Source organism: Carassius auratus, unplaced genomic scaffold, assembly GCF_003368295.1.
Source record: "Carassius auratus strain Wakin unplaced genomic scaffold, ASM336829v1 scaf_tig00009130, whole genome shotgun sequence".
Classification (NCBI taxonomy): Eukaryota; Metazoa; Chordata; class Actinopteri; order Cypriniformes; family Cyprinidae; genus Carassius; species Carassius auratus.
In genome coordinates this window covers 460,439-478,299 of record NW_020524006.1, presented here as the reverse complement: position 1 = coordinate 478,299, position 17,861 = coordinate 460,439, and the positions used below count along the sequence as shown (strand labels likewise).

Here is a 17,861-nt window from a genome sequence, read left to right as displayed (position 1 = left end):
GCAGGTGTTAGAAATATTGATGGATCAAATCAGCATAAAAATGATGATGAAATTATGTTGTTTACTGAACTTACTTAGTGAAAAAAGGCAAGTTTAAAATGTTGTGTCAGTAAGGGCATGAACAGAGGCTTGAAATCCCCCATTCCTGGGGAGAAGCATTCCCTCGTGTTTAAGCCATTGTAACAAGCACAAAAACATTCTCTAGTCATCTTTGATGCATGTTAAAAGCAAATTACACAAAGGCAGATGGTGTTTAATGGATCGCATGTGATTGAAATTTCGGGTAAGTCATTCTGTAAGCTGCCGATTTTGTTTAAGTTAATTGTGAAGGATGATGCTTTCTTGTTAAATATGCTGTGAAGCACCACATGCTGCTGTTAAATATTAACATAATCTCTTGCTGACTTCACAATGCATAGAGTTTGAATTTGAATTAGGAGACCAGGTAATACTATGTAATACTTTCCGATTGCCTCTCATCTGAAAAAACTAAATCTGTTTAAATCTTCTATGTTTTTTTTAAAAGTCAAAAAAAAAAAAACAAAAAAAAAAAAACATTCATATCAGGTGTTTATTATCATCAATATTACTTTCAATGATGCTTCTGCACATTGAATGACTGATAAATACTGGTAGGTCAGTTTTGCAACTGTAAATAAGTTTGTATTGTTCTCTTTCGAGTTATAATGTCAGGCACACTTGAAAGTTCAGTTTGGTTTAGATAAATTCATTTATGCAGTGGCTTGTGTATCAGTTTTAACTAAGGATACTGGTTCAAACAATTCAGTCTGAATCAGTCTCTCTCTCTCTCTCTCTCTCTCTCTCTCTCTCTCTCTCTCTCTCTCTCTCTTTGTGTCTCTGTCTCTCTCGCTTTCTTTCTAACAACTAAATGAATAACTGCATTAGAATGCTATCAATGGCTCAAGCCTGTTTTACCAGCTTTAAAATTAAGTTTTGGAACTAGCAAAAGAGGCACTGGATGAGATGCGGAAGAAATAATCTATTGCAATTTAACCCTCTGAGGTTTAAGGGTATTCCTGACATTTGTGTTTTTTTTGTTTTTTTTTCAGTTGCTTATAAACATCTAAATGGCTAAAGTCCAATTTCACTGTAATCAGCACAAACCGGGCTATAATAATATATGAGCAGCATGTATGTACATGATTGTGTTTTTGAGAAAACAATGTTTATGTGTGGTTAGTGAAAAACTAAAAATGTTAAATCACTTGAATAAGGCCAAAAAAAACACATACAGAACATTGGTTCACGGGCCTTTTGAGAACTCTAGTAGCCTAGATTTTTTCTTTCTAAATTATTTGAAAATCATCTTGTTTACTCACTCACAGAGTGAGCACATGGTCCAGAAAATAACTAACAAGGCCATGTGCTGACACTAGACAAGAAACAAACATAAAACAAAGTGACAGTGCAAAACCCTGACAATGTGCTTTTATATTACATATATTCAAATTTTAGAAAATATTAATAGCAATAATACTCAAAAATACTTTATATTGCAATTTTACCTACCTCCGTGTCATCGTTTTGGTTTCGTTGATGGTATATAATTATTATTTTTTTTATATAATGCTTGTAATGTTCAAAATCATTAAATGCTATTTAAATGGTGAGAACAAAAATAAACACATTAACACATGTTTATAATTTCATGTATTATTTTTAGCTTCTTGACACTCGCTGAAGCAGCGTTTTTTGAGCTCAGATAAGATGGTTGTAGAGCGCCCTCAGGCGATTGTTAATTTTACAACAGAATGAATACACTACTGTGATTAACAAACATTTTTTAATTTTCCACCAAATTATCATCATTTCTGTAAGTTAACAACAATGCCACCTCAGTAAATTAGTGAAAAATTAAACTGAGTTATTGACACTGAAGAATGGAGCAAAGGCTGATGAATATACAGGTGGTGGTCATATAATTAGAATATAATCAAAAAGTTTATTTATTTCACTAATTCCATTCAAAAACTGAAACTTGCATATTATATTCATTGATTACACTCAGACTGATATTTTCAAATGTTTATTTCTTTTAACTTTGATGTTTATAACTGACAACTAAGGAAAATCCCGAATTCAGTATCTCAGAAAATTAGAATGTTGTGAAAAGGTTCAATATTGAAGACACCTGGTGCCACACTCTAAGCAGCTAATTAACTCAAAACAGCTGCAAAAGCCTTTAAATGGTTTCTCAGTCTAGTTATGTAGGCTACACAATCATGGGGAAGACTGCTGACTTGACAGTTGTCCAAAAGACGACCATTGACACCTTACACAAGGAGGGCAAGACACAAAAGTTCATTGCAAAAGACGCTGGCTGTTCTCAGAGCTCTGTGTCCAAGCACATTAATAGAGAGGCGAAGGCAAGGAAAAGATGTGGTAGAAAAAAAGTGTACAAGCAATAGGGATAACCTGGAGAGGATTGTGAAACAAAACCCATTAAAAAATGTGGGGGAGATTTACAAAGAGTGGACTGCAGCTGGAGTCAGTGCTTCAAGAACCGCTACGCATAGACGTATGCAAGACATGGGTTTCAGCTGTCGCATTCCTTGTGTCAAGCCACTCTTGAACAACAGACAGCATCATAAGTGTCTCGCTTCAAAAAGGACTGGATTGCTGCTGAGTGGTCCAAACTTATGTTTTCTGATGAAAGTAAATTTTGCATTTCCTTTGGATATCAGGGTCTCAGAGTCTGGAGGAAGAGAGGAGAGGAACACAATCCACATTGTTTGAGGTCCAGTTTAAAGTTTCAACAGTCAGTGATGGTTTGGGGCGCCATGTCATCTGCTGGTGTTGGTCCACTGTGTTTTCTAAGGTCCAAAGTCAACACAGCCTTATACCAGGAAGTTTTAGAGCACTTCATGCATCCTTCTGCTGAACAACTTTATGGAGATGCAGATTTTATTTTCCAACAGGATTTGGCACCTGCACACAGTGCCAAAGTTTCCAGTTCCTGGTTTAAGGACCATGGTATCCCTGTACTTAATTGGCCAGCAAACTCGCCTGACCTTAACCCCATAGAAAATCTATGCGGTACTGGGAAGAGGAAGATGCGATATGCCAGACCCAAGAATGCAGAAGAGATGAATGCCACTATCAGAGCAACCTGGGCTCTCATAACACCTGAGCAGTGCCACAGACTGATCGATTCCGCCACAGCGGATTGCTGCAGTAATTCAAGCAAAAGGAGCCCCAACTAAGTATTGAGAGCTGTACATTCTCATATTTTTCATGTTCATACTTTTTCGTTGGCCAATATTTCTAAAAATCCTTTCTTTGTATTGGTCTTAAGTTATATTCAACTTTTATGAGATACTGATTTTGGGATTTTCTATAGTTATATTCATCAAAATTAAAAGAAATAACCATTTGAAATATATCAATCTGTGTGTAATGAATTAATATAATATACAGGTTTCAGTTTTTGAATGGAATTAGTTAAATAAATCAGCTTTTTGATGATATTCTAATTATATGACCAGCACCTATATATATATATATATATATATATATATATATATATATATATATATATATATATATATATATATATATATAATGACATGCATTTTATCTGTATATCTAAATAAAATAGACTGTAGATATTCAACATATGACCCAAAATAACTAGTAAATGCATACAAAGAATTAAATATGTCTGCTTCTGATGCAGTTGAAAGCAATGGATTTCCCTGCAGGATGAAAAACCATGCTAAAAAGGTATAAAGTGTATTAAAAAAGGAAACCGTAGGGCCAAAAATTAATATGTCACGAGTTGAGAGTGAAAATGTGTTGGCAGATGGTACAGCGTTCTCCCCAGTTGTCTGAAACAGCAGACTGTGAAAATATGAGGAACATCACAAACCCATCAGTGCATGGAGAACACTAGTCAGCTTTTAGCATAAACATATATCCTTTGAACCAAGAGTCACATGGGGAATATAAGAGGACATACATTGGAATGGAAAAAAATATGTTAGATATTATGGTCTCTATTTGTACTGGCTGTTTTTCTACTTTTGCAGAAAATATAGCTAAAGAAAAAAATATATAAATAAATATATTTTGTGTCTCTCACAACCTTGTGTCTCTCGCCTACCTGTGAAAGTTTTCAGGCTGAACTATGAATAATAGCTGAACAACATCTTGATAATAAATATTTCAGTAACAGAGCTGTTCAGCCTAATTTATTTACACAGTATATGCCGTATTGTATCTACATCTTTGCAAGTGATCACTGTAAATGCAGGAGAGAAAAAAAAAAGTAAAATAGGACAAACAATAGTATATTTTCTCATGGGAAATTAAATACACAGATTCCACTGTAACTTATTACATTAATTCTATAGTACTTACATTGTTTTTATTATTATTTCTTGCTTATACAGTTGCACATTTTGTCAACATAGTAGTTGTTATGGAATTATAGTTTAATGTAGAGCGCATAACAACATAAAAAAAATAACAATACATTCCAATATAATAATAAAAATGCATGTTGACACCATCTAACAGCATGTTTTCCAGTGAGCCTGGATAGGAAGGGAATCAGTGGTGGAAAGAGTACTGACAAAAATGTATATATATATATATATGTATATATATATATATATATATATATATATATATATATATATATATATATATATATATATATATATATATATATATATATATATACACTTGATATTTGTTCACCAAATATATTCACAAGGTTCAACAAAGTTACCTATTATTTATAATGAAGTTGCAAATTCTTCTCATGGAATAATAATAAAATAATAAATAAATAAATAAATAAAAATCCAAAATATGTCAGAGGGGTCCAATCATTATTCTTCTATTGAAAACTGTTTCCATAGCGTTTAATTGGCTTCCCATTATATATTTCTAAAATAACCCAGTTCTCTGTAATAATACCCAGCTAATCCCAGCCCAGCCTTCCGATACTGCTTTGAAATTGCTTGTATATTGATTGTTTCATATTCTTCTCTGAGTCTTTCTTTCCTTAAATGTCCTGCATGCTTTTAAAGAATCATTATGTCATTTTCTTGTTCCTTCCTTTTCTCCCTGTCCTGTGGCCTTTTAAAAATACAATCGTAACTTAGCATAATAAATAAATAAATAAAACTGTAACAAGTTCTCTTTCAAAAACACATTGAGGTGCCTTGATATACTGTATGACATCCACAGCCAGCTTCCTTCTAAAGCAGCACAGCAGAACTTTATAAGTGACTAATATGAACTGCTATATTGGTGTGCACCATATAAAATAATACTCTAACTGGAAAACCATATATAGCACACTCAAATATATGTTTTTAAGATGTAATTTAATTACAATGAATGTTTTTCCCCCCTTTAATAATTTTATTATAAAAGATATGTTCATATTTAAAGCCAACATTTCTTGACTCTGAAGTCTAAATGTAATAATGCTCGCTTCAAATTTGTCTAAAATGAGGTGTCTTGAAAGGAAGTAGTATCCCTTAAAATATGATCTAGGTTCTAGTATACAAAACAATCATATTCAATAAGCAACAATGTCATTACAAAAGTTGCTTAGCAATTCAGTGAAGTGTACAAAAGCAGTGCTCTGATACAGCATTAAAGTTATGTAAAAATATGACATTTTACCCTCATCCAAAACTATTTGCTCTGGAACAAATAAGAGATTAATGAGACCAAAGATTGACTGTTATACCCAAGACTAATTATTGCTCATGTTTAACCACTGTAGACAGACCAGAGTCGGAAGCAAATTCTTGAAGAGATGGCCAAGGTAAGAGTGCTCTTGGCAGGTTCATGAGCACTGAACGGCGGCGGATGCTCACATCTCAGAAAACGTAGAAGCAAATTTTCACTTTAATTTTAAATCTATAAATATATTTGTGACCCTGGAACACAAACCCTGTCATAAGGGTCAATTTCTCGAAGTTGTGATTTTTACATAATCTGAAAGCTGAATAAATAAGCTTTCCATTGATGCATGGCTTGTTAGGATAGGAAAACTATTTGAAAATCTGGAATCTTAGGATAAAAAAAAAAAAAATCTAAATACTGAGAAATACTGCTTTTGCTAAAAATATACCTCAGTGACATAAGACTGGTTTTGTGGTCCAGGGTCACAGGGTAGTTTAAACTACAAACTAAAAGAACTCCTGTGTCGGTAACACAATAACAGTAGTAATTGTGAAGTTGATTTGGGCATCCGCCTAGACACTCGGTGTAAAAAAATGCTGCAAGCAAAGTGATACAAACTGTGAAATGGCTCCCGTGGAATGTCTCATGGTTGGAAAGACTTCTCAGCAAATCAAATTTGAGGAACAAAAAAATAAAATAATGTTTTATAATATAATACAACTTATAATAGTTTATTTTTTTAAATGAACTTTTATTCATAAAAAGTTCACCTTGTGAACCCATGCAAGTAACCAAGTTACTATCGATTCATAAAGAAGCATGATTGTTATTCTTTGTATTCTGTTTCTGTATGAGTTTAGGAGATCACTGACTCTGAGATTATGGAGCTGGCCCACAGTTCCTTGGGAAGGATGACAGTGGTGAGGCAGATTTTCCCTCTGTGGAAAGACAGCAGCGTGAACTGTATGAGGAACAACCACCGCATCTCCTCTCTGCTCTGCAACCCTCAGGAGGGCTACCTGCATTCACTGGAGGTCAGTAACCATAGAAACCGCATCATCATCATAAGATTGATGATGCTTTATAAGAGCTCAAATTGATATGGAGTCTCAAACCCACTAAACCTCTTAAAACAAGTGAACAAAAACAAGTGAAGATCTGGGTTTTTCAACCTTTAAAGACATGGGAATCCAGACTTTCAGTTAAAACAGTGTTTGTTTGCTTGTTAGTTTGCCTTTTATTGCCAATTTATTTGTTTTTGACTTGACTTATTTTTAACTAATGCATTTTGAATATTTTGTTTTATTGTTGTTTTTTGTAGTTTTGTAAATGTAGTTAGTTTTTTGTGTGCTTTTTTTCATAATACTTTAAATTAATTAACTAATATCACAATCAAAAGTTTGAAATAATAGACATTTTTGTAATCAATTTAATTTTGAAAGAAGTCACTTATTATCACCAAGGCTGCATTTATTCAATAAAAATACATAAAAAATGGTGATATTATGAAATGAATTATGCGATGGCAAAGCTGATGGGCATAGCCTGGGACTAAACATTTTAGATGTCAATGCCGTGCTTGATGACTCCCCAGCTGGATAAACTGATAAAGGGGCATCCAAATTTGTATTTAATTTACACAGAACAAAACCTAATATACATATTGTTCTGTGTATATATATATATATATATATATATATACAGTACAGACCACAAGTTTGGAAACATTACTATTTTTAATGTTTTTGAAAGAAGTTTCTTCTGCTCATCAAGCCTGCATTATATTAATATATTACTCAATATATTACTATATTGACTAGGTTAAATAGAATAGCATTACTAAAAAGAGACTAAAATACAATTTCCATTGACTAAAACTAAATGTCATCAGTTTCTGTCAACTAAAACTAGACTAAAATGTCAAAAAATTTTCTCAGACGAAAACTATACTAAAATGTTATCAGTTTTCGTTGACTAAAACTAGACTAGACTAACTTCCAAGTGGTTTCTTCTTGAATAAGCTCTTTTGCATTACAATCATTATATCTGCTCTGTTTACTTCACTGGTTTGCATTCTACCTGCCATGTGCCTTGCGCTGCTTTACTTATCTTTCTTTTTTACATGATCCATTTGTATATTTGTATGGTTGTACTTTATATTTTATTATCTTTTTTAAATGTTCTACTATTCGTGTTATATGTATGCACCAAGGGTTTGAGAGTTACACAATTTCAATTCTGTGTATGTATGTACTGTACATGTGGTAGAATTGACAATAAAGCAGACTTGACTTGACTTGACTTCATCTGCTGTGACGTCCACATTTCCACTTCTCAAAACCCACATGGAGACTAGTTTAATTGTATGGAACAGATGGCTGAGCTTTGCACCGCACATACTCTGAGGGCTTATGCCTCAATTATTCATGAAAATGTGGGTTAAATATTCTTTGATGTTTAATCACCTTGACAAGCAAACCACTAGTTCACAGCAGTGACAAACCTGTCAGCTTTCGTCTGCAAATCTGCAGTGTCAACACAAGCATACACCTTTGAGTGCCTTTCCTTTTCACTCAGGAAACAAGCAACCACTGAAGTCACCCACACAGCTTTTACTAATATCTCCATCGTGGCTTATCTGATGGTCATCTCCAGTAAAGTGTAACAAATGTCTACCTGTCAGCTCAACTATCATGGCCGTCATTCAATTATCAGAAAGTGGTTGTCTCTATGATAAGGACAGGTAGTGTTTTAAATATCAACTGGAATGATAACTGACATATACCAGGTTGTAATGCTCAGCGGAGTCACACTTGGATGAGAAATGACCATTAAAATTTTATTTGAATCCTGAATGCTTAGCACAGGTGAGAATAAAAGCAGCTGAGTTTTGAATATACTGTAATTTAGCAATAGACGTAGCTGGTAAGCCAATGAAAAGGAAATTACAGTAATCGAAACGGGGTGAAACAAAAGCATGAATGGAAGTTTCTGCATCAGTGGCACTAATATAAGGACAGAGCTGGACAGTTCAACATGTAGATCGGTGACAAAGTCAATTGTGATATGTGACCAGGGACGTTGTGGAAACGGAAGAAGTTGGAGCAGGCCGGCTGGTAGTTGACGTGATGGTTTTTGAATATTACAGGTTTGACATTGGTGGACAAACGCTATAGTATCTTTAGACAGGGAGGGCCATCAAAAGTTTTGTAGGAGATGGATGGTGGCATTAATACCGGGATGTCCAGAACTAGGCAGAGAATGAACATGTTCTAAGACTCAATTTCAGAAGATCTTATTATGGGGACACTCAACTGGCACTTTACACTGGGCGTTGGTTTGTTCAATCTTCGTAATGATTTCCCACTGGACAGGAGTACAAATGAGATCGGGGGGCAAATGATGAATACGTCAAATGAAATGTCGATAAAAGTTGGTGAAACCAAGAAAGCGTTGTAGAAAGTGTTATAGTTTTTCAGGGTTGTTTTTGAATGTTGAGGACAACTGAGAACTGACTTGACCTTATTTTCATCCATGGTGACACCTTACGGACTAATGATGTACCCCAGGAATGTAATGGAAGTTCTGTAAAACTCACACTTTTCCTCTTTAGCGTGTAGTTTGTGGTGGATGAATTGTATGAGTATAGCTCTGACGTGTTTAATGTGTTCTTCAAGAGTATTTGAAAAGATCAGAATATCATTGACGTACACAATTACTATTTTGTTAGGGTCACATCAGGCAGGAAAAACAGAAGAAACCGCTCAGAAATGAAAACCACAGTAGTACAAGACTTCGCAATGAGATGGAAGGAACAGTCTGTTTATATAAGCCAGCTGATGGGCTACAGCTGGGCTGAGTGATCAGTGCTAGATATGGGGCTGATGAGAAATGTAGTGTGAGATTGTAAGAGTCAATATTGCTCTTAAAGGTGTGGAATATCAAGATGCAGATTAGACAGCATGATTATTGCACAGGTGTGCCTTAGGCTGGCCACAATAAAAGGCCATTCTAAAATGTGCAGTTTTACAGTATACATAGAAAAAGTCTTAGTTCAGCTAGTGAAAAATGGGGGCAAAAACAAAAATGTTGCATTTATAATTTTGTTCAGTGTATATTACTTACTAGGTTAAGTGTTGATTATTACTAACACTAACCCCTTTTTAGACCTCTCTACTTAACCGTTGATCACGCTCATCCACCGTGTTTGTATATATATATCTCATAACTCATAATAACTCATATTTTCACAGATTCTGCAAGGGGTGCCCAAACTTTCGAATACTTGGTAGTGTCACGGATCGCAAGAGGCGAAGACTCAAGTGCAGGCAGATGGGAAGACTTTATTTATACATCACCAAAAATAAACAAAAACACAACAGAAACCATCCCGAAGTGGGAAAAACCAAAAGTTACAGTACATAGACTGAACACAGAGTAGACAGGCATCAAAGGCATTAACGGGTACCTATGTGAGACAAACAAGCCCAGAACAGTAAACACAGGAAGCATATAAAGAAGTGGCAATCAGGTAAGCAGCTGGGACAAATTAAATCAAGGAATGAGGTAACAAGAGAACAGGTGAGTGGAGTTTAGAGGAATGGAGTCCAGAGGAAAGGGAGAAACACAGGTGGAGCAACTAAAACAATGATGAGGTAACAAGATGGGCGGGGTTAGAAAATAGACAGAAGAGAGCACATGGCACCAAACAAACAAAACACCAGCCACGTGCTCACAGAAAGACAGAAGACTGTGACAGGTAGGGGCTCCTTTTGCTTTAATTAATGCCTCAATTCGGCAATAATTTATTGGTTAATGGGTGCAGTGACTTTGGTTTCCAAAAAACTAAATGGACCAACACCAGCAGATGACATTGCACCCCAAATCATGACAGACTGTGGAAATTTAACACTGGACTTCAAGCAACTTGGGGTATGATCTTCTCCACCCTTCCTCCAGATGCTATGACCTTGGTTTCCAAATGAAATACAAAACTTGCTCTCATCTGAAAAGAGGACTTTGGACCACTGGGCAACAGTCCTGTTCTTCTTCTCCTAAGCCCAGATAACAGGCATCATAACAAGAGGAATACAACAATTGTATCCAAATTCCTTGACATTACTGTATGTGGTGGCTCTTGATGCCTTGACCCCAGCCTCAGTCCATTACATGTAAAGTTCACTGAAATTATTGAATAGATTTTGCTTGACAATCCTCATTAGGCTGCGGTTCTCTCGGTTGGTTGTGCATCTTGTTTTTTCTCAACACTTTTTCCTTCCACTCAACTTTCTGTTAACATGCTTGGATACAGCACTCTGTGAACAGCCAGCTTCTTTGGCAATTAATGTTTGTGGCTTACGCTCCTTGTGAAGTGTGACAATGATTGTCTTCTGGACAACTGTCAGATCAGTCTTCCCCATGATTGTGTAGCCTAGTGAACCAAACTGAGAGACCATTTTGAAGGCTTAGGAAACATTTGCAGTTGCTTTGGATTGATTAGTTGATTGGCATGTCAATTTTTTTTTTTTTTCATTTATTTATTTATGTATTTTTGTTTATGTGAGCCAAATCATCACAATTAAAAGAACCAAAGACTTAAACTACTTCAGTCTTTGTTCACTGAATTTATTTAATACCCCAGTTTCAGAATTTGATTCAAAGTGATTTTAGAGTGAAAACTCTATATTCCTTTGAGTTGTAAAACAATCTTATCTTGATGTGTGTCTTTGTAACCATGGTAACCAGAGGCCTGGTTCTCTCTACCACATGTTTTGCATGTTGGGGAGAGGTATTTTCCACTATATGTTAAATATAACAAATACTTTTGTGTCTGATCCACCTCATTCATTACAGTGTTGAATATAAAAAAGTGATCAAATAATTTATTATTAAATAGCATAATTTAATTTCATTTCATAAAGTTTCAGCTAAATGTAAGCATTATTTTGGTTTTGGTAAAAAATCTTTCTAATGCATCTCTCAATTGTTTGTTTGTTTTTTGTTTTTCTCAGGTGTCAAATTTGTACCTTTATGATAGCGTGTTGATGCTGGCCAATGCATTCTACCGGAAATTAGAGGACCGGAAGTGGCACAGTATGGCCAGCCTCAACTGCATCAGGAAGTCAACCAAGCCCTGGAATGGAGGCTGGTCCATGCTGGAGACAATCCAAAAGGTACTATGCGTTTGATGTCAGGTATTTTTCAGAGAGTCTGTTTTGCTGCTTGTCACACTGTTGGGGGGATATCACATATAGCATGCAAGACTAGAAGTGGCAAGAGAGAGAGTAGTTGAATAAAAGCAGCTATGACAAGATGATATTTCCCTTTGCTTTACATCAGGTCCCAGACATACAGCTTTTTGAAATGCAAATTGCTTTCATCTAAGTTGTTTTCTGCCTTCTCCTCTTACTGCTGCAATCACATTTCTCTTGAACACCAGCACAGCGGTCAAGCTGAGATAGCTGTTGGTTGTCCTCACACAGAGCTCTCTTAGGGGCTACTGAAAGCTACACAATAGTTGGTGAGGTGGCTGCAGCAGCTGATGTCTCATCTTAGGAGCTCATGTCTCTGTGAGCTCTCAGGGGCAGCAAGCGGTCTAGTGTGTGTTCCTCAATTTCACGCCCTTTTAACGTTATATGAGCCACACAGAACTGCAGAAAGCCTCTAATCGGCCCAGAGAGGGACACACCACCAATAGATTTGTCTCTGAACCTTCCACTGCCCCTCTACAGTCAAACCAGTGGTTAGTCCGAAGTCAAAGATATAAGACTTTCATGGTGATGCTTTTTAAGTATTGAAAGTAAAAAAAAAAAAAAAAAAAAAAAAAAAAAATGACATACAGCCAAGTGTGGTAACCTGTATTCAGAATTCATGCTCTGCATTTAACCCATCCAAAGTGTACACACACACACACAGCAATGGTCAACCATTCATGCTGCAGCACCCACTGAGCAGTTGGGGGTTCAGTACCTTGCTCAAGGGCACCTCAGTCATGGTATTGTCAGCCCGAGACTCAAACCCACAACCTTAGGAGTCAAACTCTCTAATCATTAGGCAACGACTTCCCACTTCATGGCTTCCTATGACTTGAGTGACCCACAATAATCTAAGCAGTTGGTTTTAAATTATGTTTCTTTAAAAATAGGCTAAAACTTATGTGTTTATAACTGTTATTTAAAAGTATTTGTTTATTTATTTATGTATTTTAATATTTTGAAGCTTTTATTTTGATATATTTTCTTAATAGTGGCAAGTAGTGATAATGCCAACTGAGCCAAACCTCTCTCCAAGTTCCCCAGGCCATGATGACATTCTTGTGGTCAAGCCCTAGAAAGCCTAAATGTTTAAAATTGCAATTGGTAAAATTCAATGTATGAGGGGTACAGCACATTGCACTTTGATCTGGCTCAGTTCTTTTTACTGTGTCGCTTTATTGTGTATTGATTCAGACAGTTTTGTTCCAACAGGGCCATATAACTGGTCTCACCGGAATTATGGACTTCATGGACAATGGATCAAATTCCCATGTTCAGTTTGAGATTTTGGGAACCAGCTTCAGTGAAACGTTTGGAAAAGACATAAAACGAGTGAGTTCAATAGCTCATGCTATCATTTCTAATACCTTGTGTAAAAGCTGTCTTTAATCTGGTGTTTAGAACGACTTGTTAATGAGAACAACTCGGCTTGATGTCATCTGTGCAGATTGTGTACCAAGACTGCCATTTTGACACCTTATCTCTGTGTCAGCAGAGAGGTGAATGTCTTGACGGGCCAGGTCAAATGTGCTTTAATGCAAACTTGATGACATGGCCCTTTTTTTCTATGTTTAAACAGCATAAGCTATGTGTTCCCTGCAAACTTTTTATTCAATTCCATATCCAATATAGTTAATTTAGCCTATAGTTGGATATTTTCAATGGCTTCTGCTGTGCTTTTTCCTAGATCCAATCACAAGTAATTTTCATTACAGATATTCTGTCCTCTCTTCTCTTCTTAGCTGGATTTACTGATTTTCAAGCTTTGTTTTTGTTGCCATAATCTGTTTGCCTCCATCCATCATTTAAAAGAAAGAGTAAATTACAGGAGAGGAAACAGTCTGCTGGTAATGAAGATTTAATCATCCTGCATCCCAACCTGAATTATGAACCCAATGTATCACATTATAGCCATTAGGATCCACAGCCACAACCATTTACTCCCTGCCCTCACACACATGGGCCCTGGCAGTACCAGCTTCCCCTCATACAAAGCACATTTATTAGCTATTATAAAAGGATAGGACATCTAATGTTATGTCAAATGTACTCCGTCCTTTTGTTGTTCATTATTAGAGCACCAGTTTTAGTCTTCTAAGCAGTCCCACCTAATAAGAGATTAATGTAGCCAACTGCAATTCCACCCTGCTATAAAGACAAACAGTGAGCCGTGCTGTTAAATTGGCATATGCCATGGTTTGAAAGCAGAGGCAAATACATTTACTGGCTAAAAAAGAAACCCTTTAGAGTTTCAAGTGATTTCTTGAGGGGTGACTCAGTATTCTGTTTTAGTGTTCACTTTTGTCTTATCTTAGTCTTTAGTCTCTCTGTCTCTCTAAATGGCTTTTCTCTGACCACTTCTATATATTAGCTCTGTACGGAAATCTATTGAGCTGCCAGCCAAGACAGCATTTTAAAACATTTGTGGCACTTTCCCGTCACTAACACTCTGTCTACAGTAGATGTGAACAGGGCGTTGTGTCGTGCCATGTCAAAGGCAAAAAGAGCCCTTATAATAAATGATGTTGCTGACAATGGCACACCAGCAGACAGATACCCGGTTCTATTTCTGACAATTTTTTTTTATTTCCTATAAAAGGAAAAATGGATGAGGAATTATCAAGGTTAGCTTGGAATTTTTTATTTTTTTTTAATTTATGGAACATTCACTTTAACAAATCCAGTGTAGATATGCTTTAGTTGCTGATCCAAATTGTACCTCATTTTGGCAAAAATAAATAAATAATAATAGTTCACATGAGATGAAATTCCACAATGTATTGCAACAAGCTCTTACAAACAATAAATAAATAAATAATAAAATATGTCAGATGAAACAAGAGGTAAGATTTAACAGTAACCCCTGTTTTTGCTTAAAAGTCTATGGGCCAGATTTGCTTAACAGGGCAAATAGCATGAGACCACAATTTCATAAAAGCACCATTAGGACTGGAAAATTCTATGGGTGATCTACTGACAATGCACAGATGAAAGAACACAGACACAGCCAGCACTTTTAAATAATGACCAATACATTCTACCAAGAGCAGTACAAATTATCAGTTGCCACAGCCGTGTGAAGTGCAAAATGTGTTGACATTTTATAAAATGTGTTTAAAATGTGTTTATAAAATATCATTTTATGATTATATTTATTTGATCATGATTTGCATATGTGCATATGCCATAAGGTTAGCCACAAAAATAAGTGTGTATGTCTGTCTTTTCATTGCAAATTTTTCACTCTTTAGTTAATACTGACAGTAGTTTTATTTTTATTTGTATTTATTTTTTTAAACCAGGAGTGGGTTTGCATCGGAGCAAACTCAATTGTTTATCTCTGTGTGTGTGTGTGTGTGGGGGCATGTTTTTGTGACCTATCAGGACACATCTCTGTATAATGACATGGGTATGACACAGGTATTACAAGGAGAGGGTGACTTATGAGGACCCATGACTTATGAGAACCCATGTCCCCATTTTTCAAAACGCTTATAAATTATACAGAATTAGTTTTTTTGAGAAAGTAAAAATGCACAAAGTTTCCTGTGAGGGTTAGGGTTAGGTGTAGGGTTGGTGAAGGGCGATAGGATATACAGTTTCTACATTATAAAAACCATTACACCTATGGGATGTCCCCACTTTACACAAAAACAAACGTGTGTGTGTGTGTGTGTGTGTGTATTTATGTCAGATTTTTGTATAATTTTCCAACATTTGTCCTAATCTACAACTGAAATTAGTTATCTAACATTCTAGGGGATTGGGTCCCACTTTATATTAAGTGGCCTTAACTACTATGTACTTAAATCAAAAATAAAGACAATGTACTTATTGTGTTCATATTGTATTGCAACTTTTTTTTTTTAGTGCTATTGAGGTGGGAAACAGGTAAGGTTAGGGACAGATTTGGTGGTATGGGTAAGTTTAAGGGTGTGGGTGTAAGGGATGGGTCAACGTGTAATTATACATGTAATTACAGAAATTAATTACAGATGTAATTATGTGCAGATATTTTTCAAATATAAGTACAATGTAAAAACATGTATGTACACAATAAGTGCATTGTACCAAATTAATAATTAAAATGTAACTACATAGTAGTTAAGGCCACTTAATATAAAGTGGGTCCGGGGATTGTAACAGTTGCAATTAGTAAACATGAACATCAGCTTCATACATATATTATTTATCAACCAATCAATCAATCAATTAATTATATATGTACAAAACTGGTGTTCATGTTTACTTCTGAACTGTTACAATCCAATTAATATTAGATAACTAATTTTAGTTGTAGATTTATAGTGGTGTGTGTAAGGGTCTTATTCCAACTAGCTCAATGCCCACATCGTTTTAGAATAGAGCTGTTGTTTTCCTTTGATTCTTCTTCTACCCATTTACCACAGTAATTCATGCAACTATATCCTAATTTAATTATCCATTTTATCTCTACTATAATTAGCCAGTTAGCATTATTATTATTATTATTATTATTATTATTATTATTATGTTGTTTGACACACACACACACACACACACACACACACACACACACACACACACACACACACACACACACACACACACACACACATATATATATATATATATATATATATATATATATATATATATATATATATATATATATATATATAAACATTGCATTATATAACAACTTGCTGCAGACCTTTTTACTATATTACTTTGAAAAAAAAAAAAAGTGACAATGTGATGGAGCAATGCTGAGTTATTACTTAAATTGCTCAAATTGGTTGAAAAGAGTGCCAACATTGGTGTTATGTGAAATGTGGGACTCTAAAATCATAACAGTTAAAATGTATCCAATTATAATAACACACAAAAAATATTTTCTGTTTAAACACAGCACATTTCACTCAGAATTGAGAATTCTGATATATGTGTTCCTTATTAATTTTTTTTTTTTTTTTTTTTCAGAAAACGATACTGTGGTGTTATCATATGGTAATACCACAGTTATTTTATATAAAGCATGCACCTGAATTATGACCATATTAAATCATGCTGTTAATGTTACCTTGTCTGAAAATCCACAGTAATACCACTATTGGGCAATGTCCCTTGTGAAGGCAGCACATTTAAGCTGTGCTTATAGACTTCACTAACTATAGTTGTTCACTGCTCTTCGTTAATTAGTTTTCACCAGAAGTATGTGGATTGCAGATTACTGAGATCTGTTGGGACTGTTCAAAAGTCCTAGAAAATGATTGATCATGAAAACACAATGATTGCATTGCTTGATTTTTGTGTGATTTGATTTTTCAAAACATTTCATACTGATCGAAGTCCAGTAATGAAACACAAATGAATCAAAACGGTACATAAATTGCATAAACCCCCCTGATTACTTGAGTAGTCAAAATGACTAAAATGCACATACCGAAGGACCTGTCAAGGTTTGTGTTCTTGCTAAGCTTTTCATGTTTACAGTGTAAAGATAAACACATGGTGTTGATAAACACTATGCCAGAGAGTTTGCTGGGCCAGCTCTTCTGTCTAATGCTGTCTAATGAAATCCTACAGCTGCCGTTTAAGAGATACTGTGGCAATTAAACAATATAGCAAAGCCTGGCTTGGTCACAGTCATGTCTCAGGCTTTGCCACCAAAACAAAAGCATAGCATACTGTATGTCCATTTTGCTATTGGCTTGGCAAGCCATTAGATGACCTGGTACTATGAATACAGCAGACAACAACATATGTGTCTGATGCTGAGTGAAATATCACTTCACTTGGAAACAGGACATGTTACTGACTTTTCATTAAAGCTGACTAACAGTAGACTGAAAGAGAATAATAATAAGAAGAAGAAACTATTTGCTTTGAAAATAATAATGTTAACTCACAAACTGCTAGCAAATTTCAGTAAAAAAAAAAAAAAAAACCTTTGTAATT

At 35.2% G+C, this 17,861-nt stretch overlaps 1 protein-coding gene across 1 annotated transcript in view; it reads left to right on the top strand.

Moving 5' to 3' along the window:
* LOC113072475 (glutamate receptor ionotropic, delta-1-like) overlaps positions 1 to 17,861 on the top strand; it is a 389,481-nt gene that overhangs the window by 322,950 nt on the left and 48,670 nt on the right. The window contains 3 exon segments of the mRNA XM_026245462.1: positions 6,528 to 6,701; positions 11,679 to 11,840; positions 13,134 to 13,253. Of these exon segments, the coding sequence (XP_026101247.1) occupies positions 6,528 to 6,701; positions 11,679 to 11,840; positions 13,134 to 13,253 (456 nt within the window).